The sequence below is a fragment of the Eubalaena glacialis genome, chromosome 19 (assembly GCF_028564815.1).
Source record: "Eubalaena glacialis isolate mEubGla1 chromosome 19, mEubGla1.1.hap2.+ XY, whole genome shotgun sequence".
NCBI classification, from domain to species: domain Eukaryota; kingdom Metazoa; phylum Chordata; class Mammalia; order Artiodactyla; family Balaenidae; genus Eubalaena; species Eubalaena glacialis.
The window spans coordinates 25,095,022-25,111,400 of record NC_083734.1 but is presented as its reverse complement, the minus strand read 5'-3'; the positions used below and the strand labels follow the sequence as shown (position 1 = coordinate 25,111,400).

Genomic DNA, 16,379 nt, shown 5'->3' with positions numbered 1-16,379 from the left:
ATTTATATTTTTCTTAGATTGAATATTTTTTAAAAAAAAGAACAAAATAGAGCCTACCAAAAACCACTTAACGTTTTTTTACCACCACCCAAAACAAAAAAGTAAATATTTGTTTATAAAATTGTAAACACACAGAAAGTGAAGCTACGTATGACAATAAAGTTTCCTCTGGAGATGGAACTGGGATTGGTCAATAGTTCAAAGAGGAACTTTGCTTTAAAAATGGCAGCAGGGTAGATATGAGAGAACAAGACTTTTCACTGTACACCTTTTCCTTGTTAATCTTGTTTGTACACTTATTAATGTATATAATGAAAACTTTCATGCACACATAAAAAAGGGAATATTATAATGAACCTCTAAGAACTCATCACCCAGCAGCAACAGTTATCGACACATCGCTAGTCTTATTTCACCCATACCCCACCATCCACTTTCCCACCATCACCACTGGTTAGTTCAAAGCAAATCCAAAATGTCATATCTTTTCATATTGTTTGACATTTTTAAAAACCACCTAAATGATCACTTAGAAAAAATCAAATTTTAAAAAAAGAACAAAATTAAAGGCAAAACAATAGAACAATAAAAGAAAAAACTGCACTCTATATACAAAGAGCTGATATCCTTTATACATAAAGATCTCTTTAAATCAAAAAAGGTAAGCATTCTAAAAGAAAACTAGGCTAAATGCAAAGAAGAAATACAAATAGCCAATAAGTATATTAAAATATTCAATCTAAGAAAAATATAAATTAAAATGGGAATCGATTTTTCACTTATCAAATTGGAAAAATTATATAAAACAGTGTAGGAAAGTGTACAACATCAAACATCACTATAGGAATGTAAACAGGTTCAGCCATTCTGAGTGGCAGAATGAAAACATGAATCAAAAGACTTAAAAATGAGCATGTTCCTTTTGCCTCAATAATTCCATTTTTAAGAATCATTTCTAAGGAAATACTCAGTACACAATAGCTACCACAGCACTATCAATAATAACAAAAAATGGAAATAAACAAAATATCCAACAATAGGGAACTGAATTAAGCATAGCATATCTATGTGGACAGCTGCCTTGCAGGCTCATATCTAAGAGATTTAATGGTAGTGCCATTTTTTTGTAAAAAGGAATGCCTTTTTTCTAGAGTATATATTATATTTGATTTTAGTTGATAAGATGAAATAGATAATACTATTCATACAGTCTTGAAATACAGAGAATTATATATATATTAAGCTTTCATTTTTGAGAATGAATATTTTGGTGGGAAAAGTGTTACTTTTCTACTCTTTTAATGTTTTCAGGTACTGTTCAGGTTTTTCTAATTATTCAAATTGATTGACCATGTTCTGACTAATTTATAAATTTATATTTTTTCTCACGTATTTTTCTTTTCTTCTTTCTGTGTTTAGATGCCCCCCACTGATGGACATTACTCTACATATGTTGAATGGATATCTTCTGGCATCCAAAGCCTACCTTAGTGCTCATCTGAAGGAAACAGCAGAGCAAGATAGGCTTTCTCAGAATAATACAATAGGTTTAGTTGGACAGACTGATGGCCCAGAAGTTACCAGAGAGGAACTGAAAAATGCATTACTGGCTGCTCAGGTAATAAAGTAAAATTTAGTCAAAAAGGCCAAGGGCTTCCCTGTTAATATAATCAGTTAAATAGATGGCCTTCTATATACAATGGTGACATATTATACATTCCTTTTATTACAGAAGGTATATTATAATGGTGTTACCTTTGCTTCTGAATATCAGATGGACTGTATTATTAAGATCAGGAATAATCTTCATGGCTTTATTTAATAGCTATTTTAGTGAGATTTATATTTTAACAAAATATAAGACTTTTGTTTCTTAAAATCAAATGGTGGAAAAAAATCTAATGGTGGAGACAGACAAGAAGTGTGTGTGTGTGTGTATATATATATATATATATATATATATATATATATATATATATAAAATAAAATGTCAGGCAGTGATAAATACTATAACAACACAAGTAGTTAAAGTTTATATTTAGAAAAGTTTTATAACAATATAGAATTTACTGCAGCCTTAGGTAGTAATTTTTGACTACTGCAGGACATGCGAGATGATTGAATGTTAAGCAATTTGAGGTCTTCAAAGTAGAAATGTTTTCTTAGTTTGAAATATATTTTCTGAAATCTTTTCATTGGCAATAAGGGGAATTAGAGTAATAATATAGGTCCACAATCCCTTATCTGTAATACAGAAATCCAAAAAGCTATGAAAACTGAGGCTTTTTTTTTGGTAATTCAGTTGGCAGAAAAACCTGACCTGATGTGACCTCGTTTGTGTCAAAACTTGACCTGAATTGATGTGAAGCTATTTATGGCCTTTATCCCACTTAATGTGAATGTTGGTATGTTTTGTTGCAGAAATATTAATACATTTGATTACAATGTACTGCCTTAGTCTCTGCTGGAGGTGTTATATAATATTACAGAAAAAAAAAATCTGAGTTCTAAAATAAATCTGACCCTCAGAGTTTCAGATAAGGGATTGAGGATGGTAATAGCTACCATTTATATAATGCTTATTATATGGTGGGTGCTATTCTGAGTTTTTTATGTATATTAACTCATTTACTCTTTACAACCAACCTATGAGGTATGGAGTATTATCTCCATTTTTACAGATTAGGAAAATGAGATCCAGAGAGGTTAAGTGACTTGCTCAAGGTTACACATTTAGTAAGTGGGGAAGCTGGGATTCAAGCTTGGGGAGGCTGGCTCCAGAGTCTATTAAAAAAAACAAAACAAAACATAAAACAGTAACAACCCAAAACCCATCAAGAATGATTATAAACTAAAGTTTACTTTATAAATGATTATAATGTAAGGCTAACCTTAGTTTATAATCAAGTTATTAAACAGGTAGATGGAGTAACTGTTTTCTTCTATCCCAGGCAGTGGCAGTCTTTCAGAGATGCATGTTATGTATTCATTTTCTTTTTCCTTCTTCCTGCTAGATGCGAGTGATTATAGCTCTCCTTTATAGGCAGGGGCATTAAGTAGATCACCCCTCAAGAAACTACTTTTCTATGAAATGGCACTCAAGCTTGTAGAGTGAGCAATAATGAGTTGTACAGGTGGAATGGATGGTAAGGCAGAATCTTTCCAGAGCCTTAAAGAGCCTATCTTCAAATTAAAAGGAAAAAGAGCTTTGGGGAGTGACTTTTAGGCATTAATTATTAACCACCATCTTCAGAGGTGAGAAAAAGAGGGGAATACAAGATAGGATCCTGGGAGAAGTAGGAATTTAAGAGGAAGGAAAGGAGATTCCAGTAGAAGTCATTTTTTGCCCTAGGGCCTGTTTTGGATGACACTGAATTAGAATACTCTTGTAGTAGATGCTCTTAAACTCGAGTTCATGTATCTGCCTTAGAGATGTGTGACCACTCTGAAATTATGCCATGTGTTGCTTTGTTTACATATGTTAATTTTTATGCTGAGAGGGTATACAGTTTTCTTCAGATTCTTAAAAGGGTTCATGGCCCTGAAGAAGATGAGAACCACTGGCCTATAGATTGTTCACTTTTTCTCTTAGAAGTACCTCTTTGCTTTTTGTTTTTTTAAAGAAACAGTTATTTTTATCACATGTGTTCGTGTGAAAACAAAATCAGATTTGGTTTTCAAACAAACTTCTCAGAAACTTCTTAAATTCACTGTGTTTTATTTGCTTGTAGGATAGTGCAGCTGTCCAGATTCTCTTGGAGATTTGCTTACCTACTGAAGATGAGAAGGCAAAGGGTGTCAATCCAGACAGCTTGCTAAGGAATGTTCAAAGCGTTATTACTGCCAGCACTCCAACTAAGGGAATGGAGGAAGGAGAAGACAATTTGCTCTGTAACCTTCGAGAAGTTCAGTGCCTTATCTGTTGTCTGTTGCACCAAATGTACATTGCGGATCCCAACATTGCTAAGCTCGTTCACTTTCAGGTCTGGTTTCAAAGAATGATTCTTTATGGTTGAACTTTATTTTGGGGGTAGTTTTGAAGTACTAAATTAATAGGAATCATTTAGAAACTGGAGGTCACGCAAATGATCATGGTCCTTTGCAATATGGAGAAAAATCCAGATTTTTAAAATTTGATTTCAGCCTAATAAAGTGTTCATATAATTTATTTGTATTTTAGTGCATCAGAGAGGTAAAATGCCAGGAAACATGTAGGGCATTGTAGCCTTCTGAGCAACTGTTACATAAAGGAAGTGAAACCTTCCTTTATATTTTTATCTGTATTTGACTTGCAGCTATTTTATTTCTAACTTTTCCCCCCTTTTTTGTTGAGATAGGGTTATCCATGTGAACTTTTGCCTCTGACAGTCGCAGGTATTCCATCTATGCACATCTGTCTGGATTTCATACCTGAGCTTATTGCACAGCCAGAACTTGAAAAACAGGTAATGAGCATTTTGGAACTTTAGGAGAATTTTGATCTCCCTCTAATCTTGCTAGTTATATAAAACATTTTACAATTTTTCATACTTAAAGACCTTCTTCAGAAACATGTAATATTTGGATTTTGTGTTACAGATATTTGCTATCCAGTTGCTTTCTCACTTGTGTATCCAGTATGCATTACCAAAGTCACTCAGTGTGGCTCGCTTAGCTGTCAATGTCATGGGAACTCTGCTAACAGGTGTGTAGCCAACCAACATCAATAACAAAAATTTCTAACATAAAGTAGTACATATTTTTTCTGAATTTAGTGACACCATGTTTTCTGTGTCACTAATAGTTATGCCATCTTTTGAATTATTCTTCTTGAAAATTTTCCTATGACAAATGTGATGTATAGTGTAGAGGAGATGAGTAGTTAGGCAAACTGTATCTTTCATTTTTGTGAATGACTGTATATAGATTTATAGTAAATATACTAAGCATTCCACATTTTACAAATAGAAATCAAGTCTACCTTCTGAATATAATTATGTCAATAGAAAACAAGTTACAATCTATTACAAATGCTTAGAGTTTCAGAAAAATATAATCATCTGTGTAAATAAGAGATAAATATATAAGTTGTTTCCTTAAGTTCTAAAACATACCCTAACATTTTAACCACCTTCCAGGTTGTTAAGTAAAATGGTATGAAAATAAACTAAAAGATATGAACTATAATTCAACCTTTAAAAGTTATGGCTTAGTCAATTTCATATTCTTTCTCAGTGCTCCCATAATAATGTATTCATTTATCTTTCCATCGTATTCACTTCATGTTATAATTATTTGCAGTGGTTAAGATCTTACACTGCCTGAGTTCTATCCCAACTCCACTGCTAACTGGAGTTGAAGAAGCTTCTTAATCTCTCTAAGGTTTATTTAAGAGTTTCCTCATATATTAAATAGGTATCATAGAAATACTTTTTTCATTCATAAGATTGTGAGAATTAAATGAAACAATGCATGCAGTGCACCTATCACAGTGTTTGGACATAAGCATTTGTGTGTTGGATGATGGCTGACTACTAGATTATGAGCTCCCTGAAGGCAGGGGCTGGCCGTGTCTTAGAAAACTTAGTGTCCTCAGCACAGAGCATGGTGCTTAGTATATTGTATAGGTCATGTATGTTGAATTTGTATCTGTAAAATGAAAAATTCTGTTTTATTTCTTTCTAACAGTTTTAACACAGGCTAAGCGATATGCTTTTTTCATGCCAACTCTGCCAAGTTTGGTCTCTTTTTGTCGAGCATTTCCTCCACTGTATGAGGATATTATGTCTTTGTTGATCCAAATAGGGCAAGTCTGTGCCTCTGATGTTGCCACTCAGACAAGAGACATCGATCCGATTATTACGCGTAAGTAGTAACTTATTTTCAAGAGTTGTTTTAATATCTCAAACAGAAAGGCCCAAATCCTTTCCAGATTTCTTGCCTTATTTATTTTTCCTTATGTTTTTAGGCCTTCAACAAATAAAGGAGAAACCAAGTGGATGGTCTGGAATCTGTAAAGATCCATCTTACAAAAATGGACCTAGGGACACTGGAAGCATGGATCCTGATGTACAGCTCTGTCATTGTATTGAAAGCACAATAATTGAAATAATAAACATGAGTGTTAGTGGAATTTAAACAAAAACAAAAAAAACTTAAAACAAAAAAATGAAGCTGTTTTGCTGCATATACCCAACATGAATTTGCATCTTATAACAGCTAAACTGAATGGGAACAGTAACGTCTTGGAATCACTAAAATGATTCAATTCAACATGAATACAATTTAGAACTCTCTTGAGAATTATGCTTGCTTGTATTTGATTGGCAGTTCTTTGGATCTACTTTGCTGGTATGTTTTTTGTAGCAGCTGAGCTTTGTCTGTTGGGAGCACATTTAAGAAACTCATTACTGTGAAGTGAATATGGCCTTGTATTAAGCTTTTGAAGTGAAGAAAAACTGCCATGCCTTTGATTTAATTTCTTATAAAAATAAGTCTGTGGGTAGCCCTAGTATGTACCTGTCAGCTAGTAACAGAGTATATTGTTGCAGTGATGAGAGGGAGAAAAAGGGAAGGGAGAATTCAGGAAAAATTAGGAGTTTAGATACCCAAATAGAAACGTCTAAAACTTGCAATGCAAGTAAGAGTAATGCAAGATGGAATTCCATTTCTCAAGAAATAGTATTGAGAAGGCTTTAAAAAAGGCAAATAGCTTTTTGTGAATGATTTTCATGGAATTACAGATGAGGATTTTAAGATTTTACATATTTGCTTCAATTTTTACTAATATATGAAGCCATGTGTTTAAAGAGATACTTGAATAATTTGGAATTTTAAGATACTGGTTTAAAAGTGTTTACAGAAACATCTTTGTGCAGAGAAGAACCTGAAAGGATGTCTCATTTAGTTTTTTTAAAGTTTATTTTTATAATGGTCAGAGGGGGGAAATACGTTGGTATCTAATTAAAGTTTAGAGCAATAAAACGCACTGGATTAAAAAGTTCTTGGTTTGTTATCAGGATTATAATTCACATCATAATTCTAGAAGATTTTGAAGTACAAAAATATATAGTGTTTGGCCCACAGGAAAAATTAAAAAGGGGAAAATACTGTGTTGTGGAAGGATTTTGCAGTCCTCTTTTAGGAATGTCCATTGATTAGGTAGATGCATTCAGATAACCCATAATCCTCATTTTTTTTCTTAATGAAGTATCCACTGTAGAAGGTACTTCTCTTTGCTTTCTGAGATATACCTGAATGAACCCCCCCTTCCTGCCCCACTTGAAACAGACCTCTTCACTTATAAAAGAAATAAGGCAGGCTAATAAGAAACTGTGGTTTTTAAGAAAAGAAATTTAATTTCAGCCTTTTCACTAGCAAATAGTCACATCTTATTGTCCTTCGTGTAAAACGGGATTACTGCTGGCCCTACCTCATAAAGGGTATTATATAAGAACTAATTTGTATCTTTCAAATCATGAAGTGCGCAGTATCATTGATGAGAGTATTTATAACTTTTATTAGATGCTTAAAGTTCAATTAAGTAATTTTGATGCAAAAAATAAAAGCGTACACTTAAAAACAAACTATAAGAATTTTCATATTTTTAAACAAGGCAGTTTTGTAGTCTTTTAAAATTAAGTACAACTGCTCCTGTTTTGTTTTCTTTTGTTTCAACTGAGGCTTTGGAATATCTTGTGTGAGTAGGTAACCTCTAGGAATTCAGAAAAGGTTTTCTAACTAAATGCAGTGCACATTCGTGGATCAATTTTCAAAGACTGGTCAAAACCTGCTGTGTTAAAATAATAACATATGCTGTTTTTCATCACGTTTGTTGATGATGTAAATAAAATGTGTAAATATATTAGTAAATGTTAATATTCATGTATTTTAAGTTTAGGTTATAACATTTGTCACAGTGTGATTTTTTTTTTTTATTCAAGTGAAAAACAGATGTGTGCAGCTATTTTGAATATTGGTTTATAAACATTCATATTCTTTATCAAATGAACTTGTAGTTTTTTGTGTTTCATTTCACCACTGTTAACCTGAAAGGAACAGTTCAAGGGTCTGGAATCCAGGACTGTCTGGCTCCAGAAACTATGTGCATCCCTTTTTGTTACGCTACATACATCAAAAGGCAATACAAGGTGAGAGTCAGTTGAGAGCCTTAGGAATTCAGGAGAGGAAAATCAGAGTAGTTACCCTGGAGCAGTTACTTAAAAGATTTTGATATTTTAAAAAAATTGTAAAAGCAGAATAATAATTTGAAGGTATTTTTAAGGATTTATTTTTATAAATTATCCTCCATAGCACTGTCTTACCAGTATTTCATTTTTTTGTACTTTCCCTTCATCTTTGCTTATGCATATGTATTTTCACATGACGGAATTCCACAATACCCAGTTTGGCATCTGCTTTTTTTTCATTTAACTTTATATGGAAATTTTTTGCAAGTTGTTTGGTTTTTATAATTATTTTATTGGCTCCAGAATGACTGAATTGATATAACCATCTCCCTATTACTACTAGACTGGGAAGTTAATGATTTTTTTCCGAATAGAATGGGCACTATTATCAACTGAGGTACTACTACTTTTTCTTACTTTTAGATTACTTCTTTAGGATAAATTTATGAGCCTGAGATTACTAAATTAAAGGGTAGAATTTATTTTTATGATTGTACGTTTTGTCATTTTGGGAAGCTATAGTAAAACTGAAAGTGAGGCAAACAAATCAACTCGCCTTTTGCTGCTCCGACCTGCAGCAAATCTCTGTCCCAAACTGGTTTCTCGGGATGTGAAAAACTGTCTCAGGTTTTGCTTTTTGGGGGCACTAGTATTTGAGCCAAGTTTAGGCTAGAATTTAAAAAAACCCAACAGTTTGGCGACATCATGGTTAACTCCCTACCTTTGAGGAAACTGAAGTGTACTTGGCAAAGAATAAATTGGTCTCAGGAGGGACAGAAGGCTGACAAGCCTTAAAGGAGGTACTGGAGACCTCGAGAGCGTTTCTCTGGTTGAACGTGGTATCTGAGAAAGCCTTGACTATCAGGAGATTCTGTAGCCAGCTGTCATCGAACCTTTTCGCCTAATTTGGCTCAGCACTCCGGCAATCCCTTCCTGGGTCTTTTTGATACTCTGGCTTCCGGAGAGTTCGGAAGTTTGAATCGGGTGCCCCTGAGGAATGCTGAGAGAACTCGGCGCGGCTTAACGGTGTTTCCTCTTCGTTGGTCTACAGACCTTAAATGTGAGACTTAGAGTTTCCAAGAAAACTGAGGCACGGATTAAATCACCGGTTTCAAAAAGTCCAACGGAGAAGGCTCTTTTCCTTTAAATCCCTGGGCTCTGCGGAAGCCCATCACTCTCGAGGGAATCGCCTTCCAGTGCCGCCAAGTAGCTTGGGTCCTTTCTTACTGCAGGGGCTTCCGTTGGGTGCCAGAGCGCCCCCTGACCTCGAGCCGGGATTGGTTGCTTGGTTTCTCGTCTTGGCGGGTGATTGGTTGTCTGAGCTCGCCCGGCGATTGGTGCTGGGAGTCGAGGGGGGTGGGAGGCGGGAATTCGTCTGCGAGAGTGTTGTGGAAGCGACTGATGAGAGCTGAAGGGCAGAAAAGGTAAAGTGGCCGCAAGTCCGCGACCGGGCCCGGGAGTCGCAGCCAGGTGAGGAAGAGAGGCTAGGACCTTTCTTCTCTGCCAGGGCTCCGCTGTGGTTGCTCGCAGTTTTCAGCTTCCTTTTCTCCCGTGAGTGGGAGTGCAGTAGGCGTTGTTTGAGTTTTCCTCAGGGCGGGCAAGTCTGTCTCGCGGGAAGGGCGCGAAGTCGGCCAGGAGAGTGCCTGCTCCTTTTGTCCACCCGCTTTGCAGGCCCGTCGGTTGACTGGATCGTCAGGGCCTCGGGGATTCCAACTTGCCGAGGGAGGAGGGAATGTGAGGAAGAAAACCTGGGAGCGGGGAGACTGCAGCTTACCTCCTTGGAACAGAGGCCTGTTATTAGCCCCGGGCCCCGCGTTACCTCTGGGCAGGAGGGGGCGACGGCGGGAGCCTGATCTTGGTTTGTCCTTTATTAAGTGTGTGGGGAAGCTTCCCCATTTTGAGATGTCTGTAGCCGCAACTGGGGAGGGGGGTCGATTGGTTTCTAGGTTATATCTGAGTAACTAGGCCAGCCTTGAGCTGTTGGTTTAGATTTAGGGGTGAGATTCCACCAAATTTCATTCTCAGAGCTTCACAGAAACACAAAATGTTAGAACTGGAAAAGACCTTAGAATAGTGGTTCTTAAGTTCTTTGGGAACACGTAAGCTTTGTTGATGGTTGTTATTGGCTTCATAATCTGTTGAGTTGGTATTTTAACCATCTCTCCATCCCCAGATCGAATTTACCTTTTTTTCACCATTGCAAATAATTTTTCAGTTGATAACGGTGTATATCATTTTCCCTCAGTTTTCAGTTATTTCCTTAGGATATATTTCTGGGAATGAGAAATCTTTGGACTTTCTCTCCAGACAAATGCAGTCATACACAGAAACTTCTGCATGCAGTTTCAAGAGATCACAGTCTTTCAATTACATCTATGGATCCTAGGTTAAGAAAAGGTGATTTACAAGAGGTGGGGATTAAAGTAGATCACTTCCTCTGTATCAGATGCTGGAGTTGAGGCACATTCTGTACATTACCATATTTAATTCTTAAGTCAGTGCCTGGCTAATTTTCATAAAAACCCTATCAGGTGGATATCTCCATTTCACAGATGAAGAAACAGGCTCTGTGAGATTAACAGTGGAATTCAAATTTAGGCTTGCCTTACTTCAAAGTCCATCTTCTTTCCATTATACCCTACTGACCTTTAAGTAAGAATTACTGAGCACCTACCATGTGCCAAGGCGCTTTCTTCCTTACAACAATTTTTAAATTACGGATTATTACAGATAAGGATCTTAGTTTAGAGAAGTGAAGAGACATGATCAGGGTAACATATCTGAGCTGTTGTCAGAACCTGATGTAGAACCTACTTCCTAACTCCTGGTCCACAGCTTTGGCAGAATAAGGATGCAAATCCAGATTTGTTAGATTCCAAGACATGCTCTCAACCACTGTGATTTATAAGAGTAGGAAATCCTTTTACTTCCATTTGTTTTGTTTATACATTTATTAATTCCAATTTTTGTTTCTAGACTTCTGTCCTAGTCTCAGGTATCTGTTTTTCTTTGAATGGCTTTGTTTCAGTATTGACTTTCATTTCTGTTGCAGTTAGGAATCTGAAGTAAACAGTAAAGCAGGATGTCTTCAGTATGTTCTGAGTATACAATTGGTGGGGTGAAGATTAACTTTCCTTGTAAAGCTTATCCATCACAGCTTGCTATGATGAATTCTGTAAGTATTGTTCAGCAGTTATTTTAAGTCTTTATTAAGATACAGATGCTTGTAATTCATAACATACATTGAGTCTGTGACTACATTTTCTCAGGTAGTAAATGGATTGAAAATATTTGCTGGGTTCGTTGAAGAACATCTAACCTTTGGAAAAATAATACTGTTTGCTGCTAAACTGTATATGTCTATGATTAGGAGGTAAAGGAGAACATCCTGAAAAATGTTCTCAGCTCATTTAGAACTTCTGTTTACTTTACTGAATTACTTTGAAATAGAAAGTATTTACTATCTTTTACGCAGACTACTATACTTTTCACCATAATTTTTTTGAGATATTTCAATCATATAGAAAATTAATATACAAACTTGAGTAAACCAATTTACCAGCTTTGTTAAATCTTAATATTTTGCCATATTTACTTTATACCTTGTTTATGAGTAACAAGATAACTAATATCCTCAATTTGTTATTTCTTTCCTAGCCATGTTTTTATACTTTTATTGCATATGTATGTATCCATAAACAATATAGTGTATACTTTACATTTTTATAACTTTGCACAATGATATGATATTATGCTTATCTTTCTGGAGAACTTGATTTTTTTTTTACTTAATATTAATATTCTTCTTCTTCTTCTTATTTTTTAAGGATTTATGCCATAAGTTTATTTATAGACGTACCTAGTATGTTGAGTTCAAGAGTTGGATCCTTTTTTCAGAGAGATTGCACCTCTTAAAATGCTCCTCTTCATATCTGTTTCATGGATTATTTTTTGAGCAGTTGGTGTCTTACTATAAAGAAAGGAGAAACAAATCCAGATCAGAAGTACAAAGTCATTGTAACTAGTAATCGCCCCTTGTTTTCCACTGAAAATGGTAAATTCTTCCCCGGACCCTCCTCATAGTGGCTCCTATGGACCACAGAGGTTGTGAACCTCCAGATGCTCTGTCCCAGCGTAGCACTGTTGGAAGCCTGTGGAAGGCGCAGAGACTGAAGGCGGAAGAAATGGCAGCAGCACACCAAGCCCTCCTTTCCTCACGACCTTGTTCCCTTGTCTAACATTTTTAAGATGTAGCCCTATTGATTGATAACTCATTTTCATTGCTGTATGGTATTCCATTGTATGAATATACCAGAATTTTATATTTGCCCATTTTCCTCTTGATAGACATTTAGGTGGTTTACGTTATTTTGCAATTATAAACAGTGCTGCTATGAACTTTCTTATACATGTTTCCTTGTGTTCCTGTGGGAGAGGTTTTGGGTGTTTACATAAGACTGGATTGCTGGAGTTCAGTATCGTTAACTTTACTAGAAATTGTTAATTTCTGTACAGAGTGGTTGTAACACTCCCACCAACAGTATCCCCCATTAAGTTTTCATCAAAGATATTAGTGTATTCTAGTTTTACAGAAATGATGGTGCTTGCATAAGTAAGGCACAAATTGCTTTTCATTTCTTTTGTGCTTGATATGGTTTAAATCTAACATAATTTTAGGGAGAGATATAAAGGAATAAAGTCTAGATTTAACTAAATTCTAGTTCTCCTTTCTGCTATTGCTCTGTTCCTTGAAGTGCATGCAACTTTACTTCTTGTTGTTGTATGGAGAGAGACTTTAATGAAGTAAGTTGTTTATTGATTTTTTTAAATTGTTTTTGTGTCCATAGATTGTCAGAGGATTAAATAGTAAGCAGCATTGTTTGTTGGAGAGCCCCACAGGGAGTGGGAAAAGCTTAGCCTTACTTTGCTCTGCTTTAGCATGGCAACAATCTCTTAGTGGTAAGTAGTTGTTTGATGTCTTCAGGTTGCTTATTGGGACCTGAAAAAAATCTAATAAAGTACTTTTTACCCAGAATGCTTCAACCATGTTCTAGCTAATTTAAATATTCTCTTTTAAGATATTTCTTTATAATCAGTTATATATCTTCCAAAAGAGTTTCAATATAGCAAAATATGTTCAGTTAATCCTAAAATAATTTTGAACATAAGATAGTCCTTTATTTGATGATTCAGCGTGTATATAAGAATCTCGGATTTTATTTTTATTATTTTTCATAATAATGATTATGAAAATAATTAGATGATAATTTGTATATAAAAGTTGCAAGAGATGGGGCTGTCATGATTATATAGCATATCAGTACAAATAATTGCTTTTTTTTGAGTAAATCCTTTAATATAGTTGCTTATCTCACAACATTAGAAAATGGAATACATAAAAAAGAAAAATTCTAGTTGATCTTTCTACTTGTTTGGATGCCAGATAAGCAGAAGTTTATTGTAATATTGTTTTTATGAATTCATATTATTTCCCATAGCTTTATTTGCTAACAAATGTCTAGTTACTTTTGTGAAAGACTATCTAATATTCATAATGAATCTGAAATACAATATTGGTCACATTTTATTTACATAATTAGATGGCTCTGTCCTAAAGTATTAGGAGATTTTAAAGTTAACCATGGGTGTATATGTGTATGTATGTATGTGTGTATATATATGTACACACATATATATGTTTTTTGAAAAGAAATAGTTGTGCTACTGGTAAGACTATTAAAAATAAAGAGTAAATATTTTATAAGCTTTTGGTTGTCCATTTTGTTTCTTACTGATGTTTATCTTTGGGGAAAATGAGATTATCTGTTAATAAATTTTTAACGGGAGACTCTGGAAAATAAAATTAGTAGTATTTATGTAGTGCAGATGGGAAAATAATGTCAGTACTGTTTATAGAAAATAAAATAAATTATTTAGCTTTTATATATCTATGAATTGTATATTTATACAATGTAGGCACACGTAGAACTGTTATAATTTTGTATTATATTTAAGTATTGAAAATTACCTGTTTGATTTAATTTGAATATTGACTTTAAAATGTATTTTGATACATGTATCGGAAATGATATCATGAAACATGTTTTTTGAAATGGAAGTATAATGTGGGAATGATTTAACCCTTATGTGTTTACATTATTATTTTATATTGAACTTTCAAATTTTTCATTTAGGGAAATAGCAGTAATTAAGAATATACTTTAGGTATACTTTGTATTTTAATATATCTCAATATAAATGAATACTCAAGTGGTTGTGCTCTGTTACATTATTAATCTTTGACTGTTATTAGATTTTTGTAAATCATGTAAATTGTTGATAACTTCTCTATAAATGTTTCTGGCATAAGTGTTTCTCACCTGTCCTAATTTAATGCTGCAGGATGGGTGACCAACTTGTCCAGATTTGCCAGGTACTTTCCTGGTTTTAGAACTGAAATTCTGAATCCTGGGAAACCTCCCAATCCTGGGCAAAACATAAGGTGGTTGCGCACCCTAGCTGAAGAGGAAGATTAATGTATTTTAATTAGAAATATTATAAATAGAGGTTATTTCATTTTTAGGGAAGCCAGTGGATGAAGGCTTAAGTAAAAAAGCTGAAGTACCATTGTCGTGTTGTTGTACATGCCATTCAAAGAATTTTACAAACAATGACGTGAACCAGGGAACTTCATATCATTTCAACAGTCCAAGTACACCACCTTCTGAAAGAAATGGCACTTTGTCAACTTGTCAAGGTAGTTTATATTTTGTCTGGGTCTTTTGGTATCTGTAATAGGGGTCTTACTTATTGCTGTTATGAGACCTAATGTAGATAAATTTGGTTAGCATAATTGGTTATGTATTTCCACCTAATTTCTCTGGAATTATTTTGAATAATGCATAGAGTGGTCAGAAATCCTTGGAATATTTTATTCTTGGCCTCACTTTTAACTGATTCAGACATCTTGCTAGTTTAAATCATTTTTGAAGAAGGCAAGGCAAAATAACTGATATTCAGAAATTGATGTTATTTGTAGGCAGTATTGTTAATTATATGTCAGAATTTTATAAAACATTTTGATTTGTATTGTAAGGCAAAATCTAATTAGCCTCATTCATTCTTGATAAGTTTGCCTGGACTTCTGAGACCAGTATCCTATATGAGAATCAGGTATGTTTCAAATATGATCCTTAGCTGTTCTTACTAGATTTATTAAGAGAAATATATTATTAATAACATAAAATTATTAATTTAAAGAATATTTCTTTTGCTTTGACTGTATGGAAAAGATTGACCATTATTTGCTTAAGCCAGAAACCTAGAAGACATCCTGTACACTTTGCTCTTCCTTATTCCTCCATGCAAATCTCCACCTCCATTGATAACTTCCCTAGTACAAACTGCCATTTGTTCTTTAGACCGTGTAATAACTCCTTTCCTGCTTTCACTCATGCCATTCCTTAACTAATCACTGGCAGGGAGAAAAGAGGTTGCCATGACTGGCTTAAGTCTAAACAGTATCCATTTCCTAAAATCAAGGATGGAGTTGTCTTCCTCTAAAGCACATGACTGTGTGGAGGATGGTAGCTGCTTGAACCGAAGTGTGATTCTTTTAGGAATGAAGAAGAGGAAGTGGAATAGATGCCGGAGAGGTGACCAACAGTGTTGTCTACATGGTTTTGACCCTTAACATTTTTGGCTTTCTTTCCATTCTTTAAAAGGGTCATGCTTTCTGCTGCCTTCAGAGCCTTTGCTTGTGTTAGTGTCTCTTCTGAGGAAAATTCCATCTTCAACTTGTTGTCCTGCTCTTCCTTTAGCTCTAGCTTAGAGAGCTGAGAGGCAGCCATACTGATCTTTCCGTCACACTACATTTGGTTTCCCTATTATATTCTGTCATCTCACTGTGTACCTCTCCTTCATAGCACTTGTTACAATTCGTATTATCCACGTGTCTGTGTGCATCTTTTATTAATCTCTGCTTCCCCTAGCAGACTGTATACTCCATGAGGTCAGGAACTGTGTCAGTTTGCTCACCATTGCATACCTAGCAGTGCCTGGCATATAGTAGGAGCTAGATAAATATTTGTTGTATGAATGAATGGAATTGATTTTAAGCTAATTATTAATATAAGAACTCTTGGCTTATAATGTTTATGTACAACCTGTATTTTTTTTTAAAGACAGCTTTATTGAAATATTCTTGACATA

At 34.7% G+C, this 16,379-nt stretch overlaps 2 protein-coding genes and 1 pseudogene across 6 annotated transcripts in view; 2 read left to right on the top strand and 1 right to left on the bottom strand.

The window, feature by feature from the left end:
• Nucleotides 1-6,250, top strand: part of INTS2 (integrator complex subunit 2) — a 50,987-nt gene extending 44,737 nt beyond the window's left edge. For all 5 annotated transcript variants that reach the window (XM_061174984.1, XM_061174988.1, XM_061174985.1 and 2 more), the window contains 6 exons: nucleotides 1,420-1,618; nucleotides 3,732-3,983; nucleotides 4,338-4,445; nucleotides 4,579-4,684; nucleotides 5,668-5,844; nucleotides 5,948-6,250. In XM_061174984.1, the coding sequence (XP_061030967.1) occupies nucleotides 1,420-1,618; nucleotides 3,732-3,983; nucleotides 4,338-4,445; nucleotides 4,579-4,684; nucleotides 5,668-5,844; nucleotides 5,948-6,117 (1,012 nt within the window). In that variant the 3' untranslated portion in view covers nucleotides 6,118-6,250. The remainder of the gene's footprint in view (nucleotides 1-1,419; nucleotides 1,619-3,731; nucleotides 3,984-4,337; nucleotides 4,446-4,578; nucleotides 4,685-5,667; nucleotides 5,845-5,947) is intronic.
• A 3,598-nt stretch (nucleotides 6,251-9,848) lies between these two features.
• BRIP1 (BRCA1 interacting helicase 1) overlaps nucleotides 9,849-16,379 on the top strand; it is a 194,712-nt gene continuing 188,181 nt past the window's right edge. Inside the window, 4 exon segments of the mRNA XM_061175926.1 lie at nucleotides 9,849-10,026; nucleotides 11,221-11,343; nucleotides 13,016-13,127; nucleotides 14,752-14,925. Of these exon segments, the coding sequence (XP_061031909.1) occupies nucleotides 11,251-11,343; nucleotides 13,016-13,127; nucleotides 14,752-14,925 (379 nt within the window). The 5' untranslated portion in view covers nucleotides 9,849-10,026; nucleotides 11,221-11,250.
• Nucleotides 12,113-12,501, bottom strand: LOC133080378 (cytochrome c oxidase subunit 7C, mitochondrial-like; annotated as a pseudogene).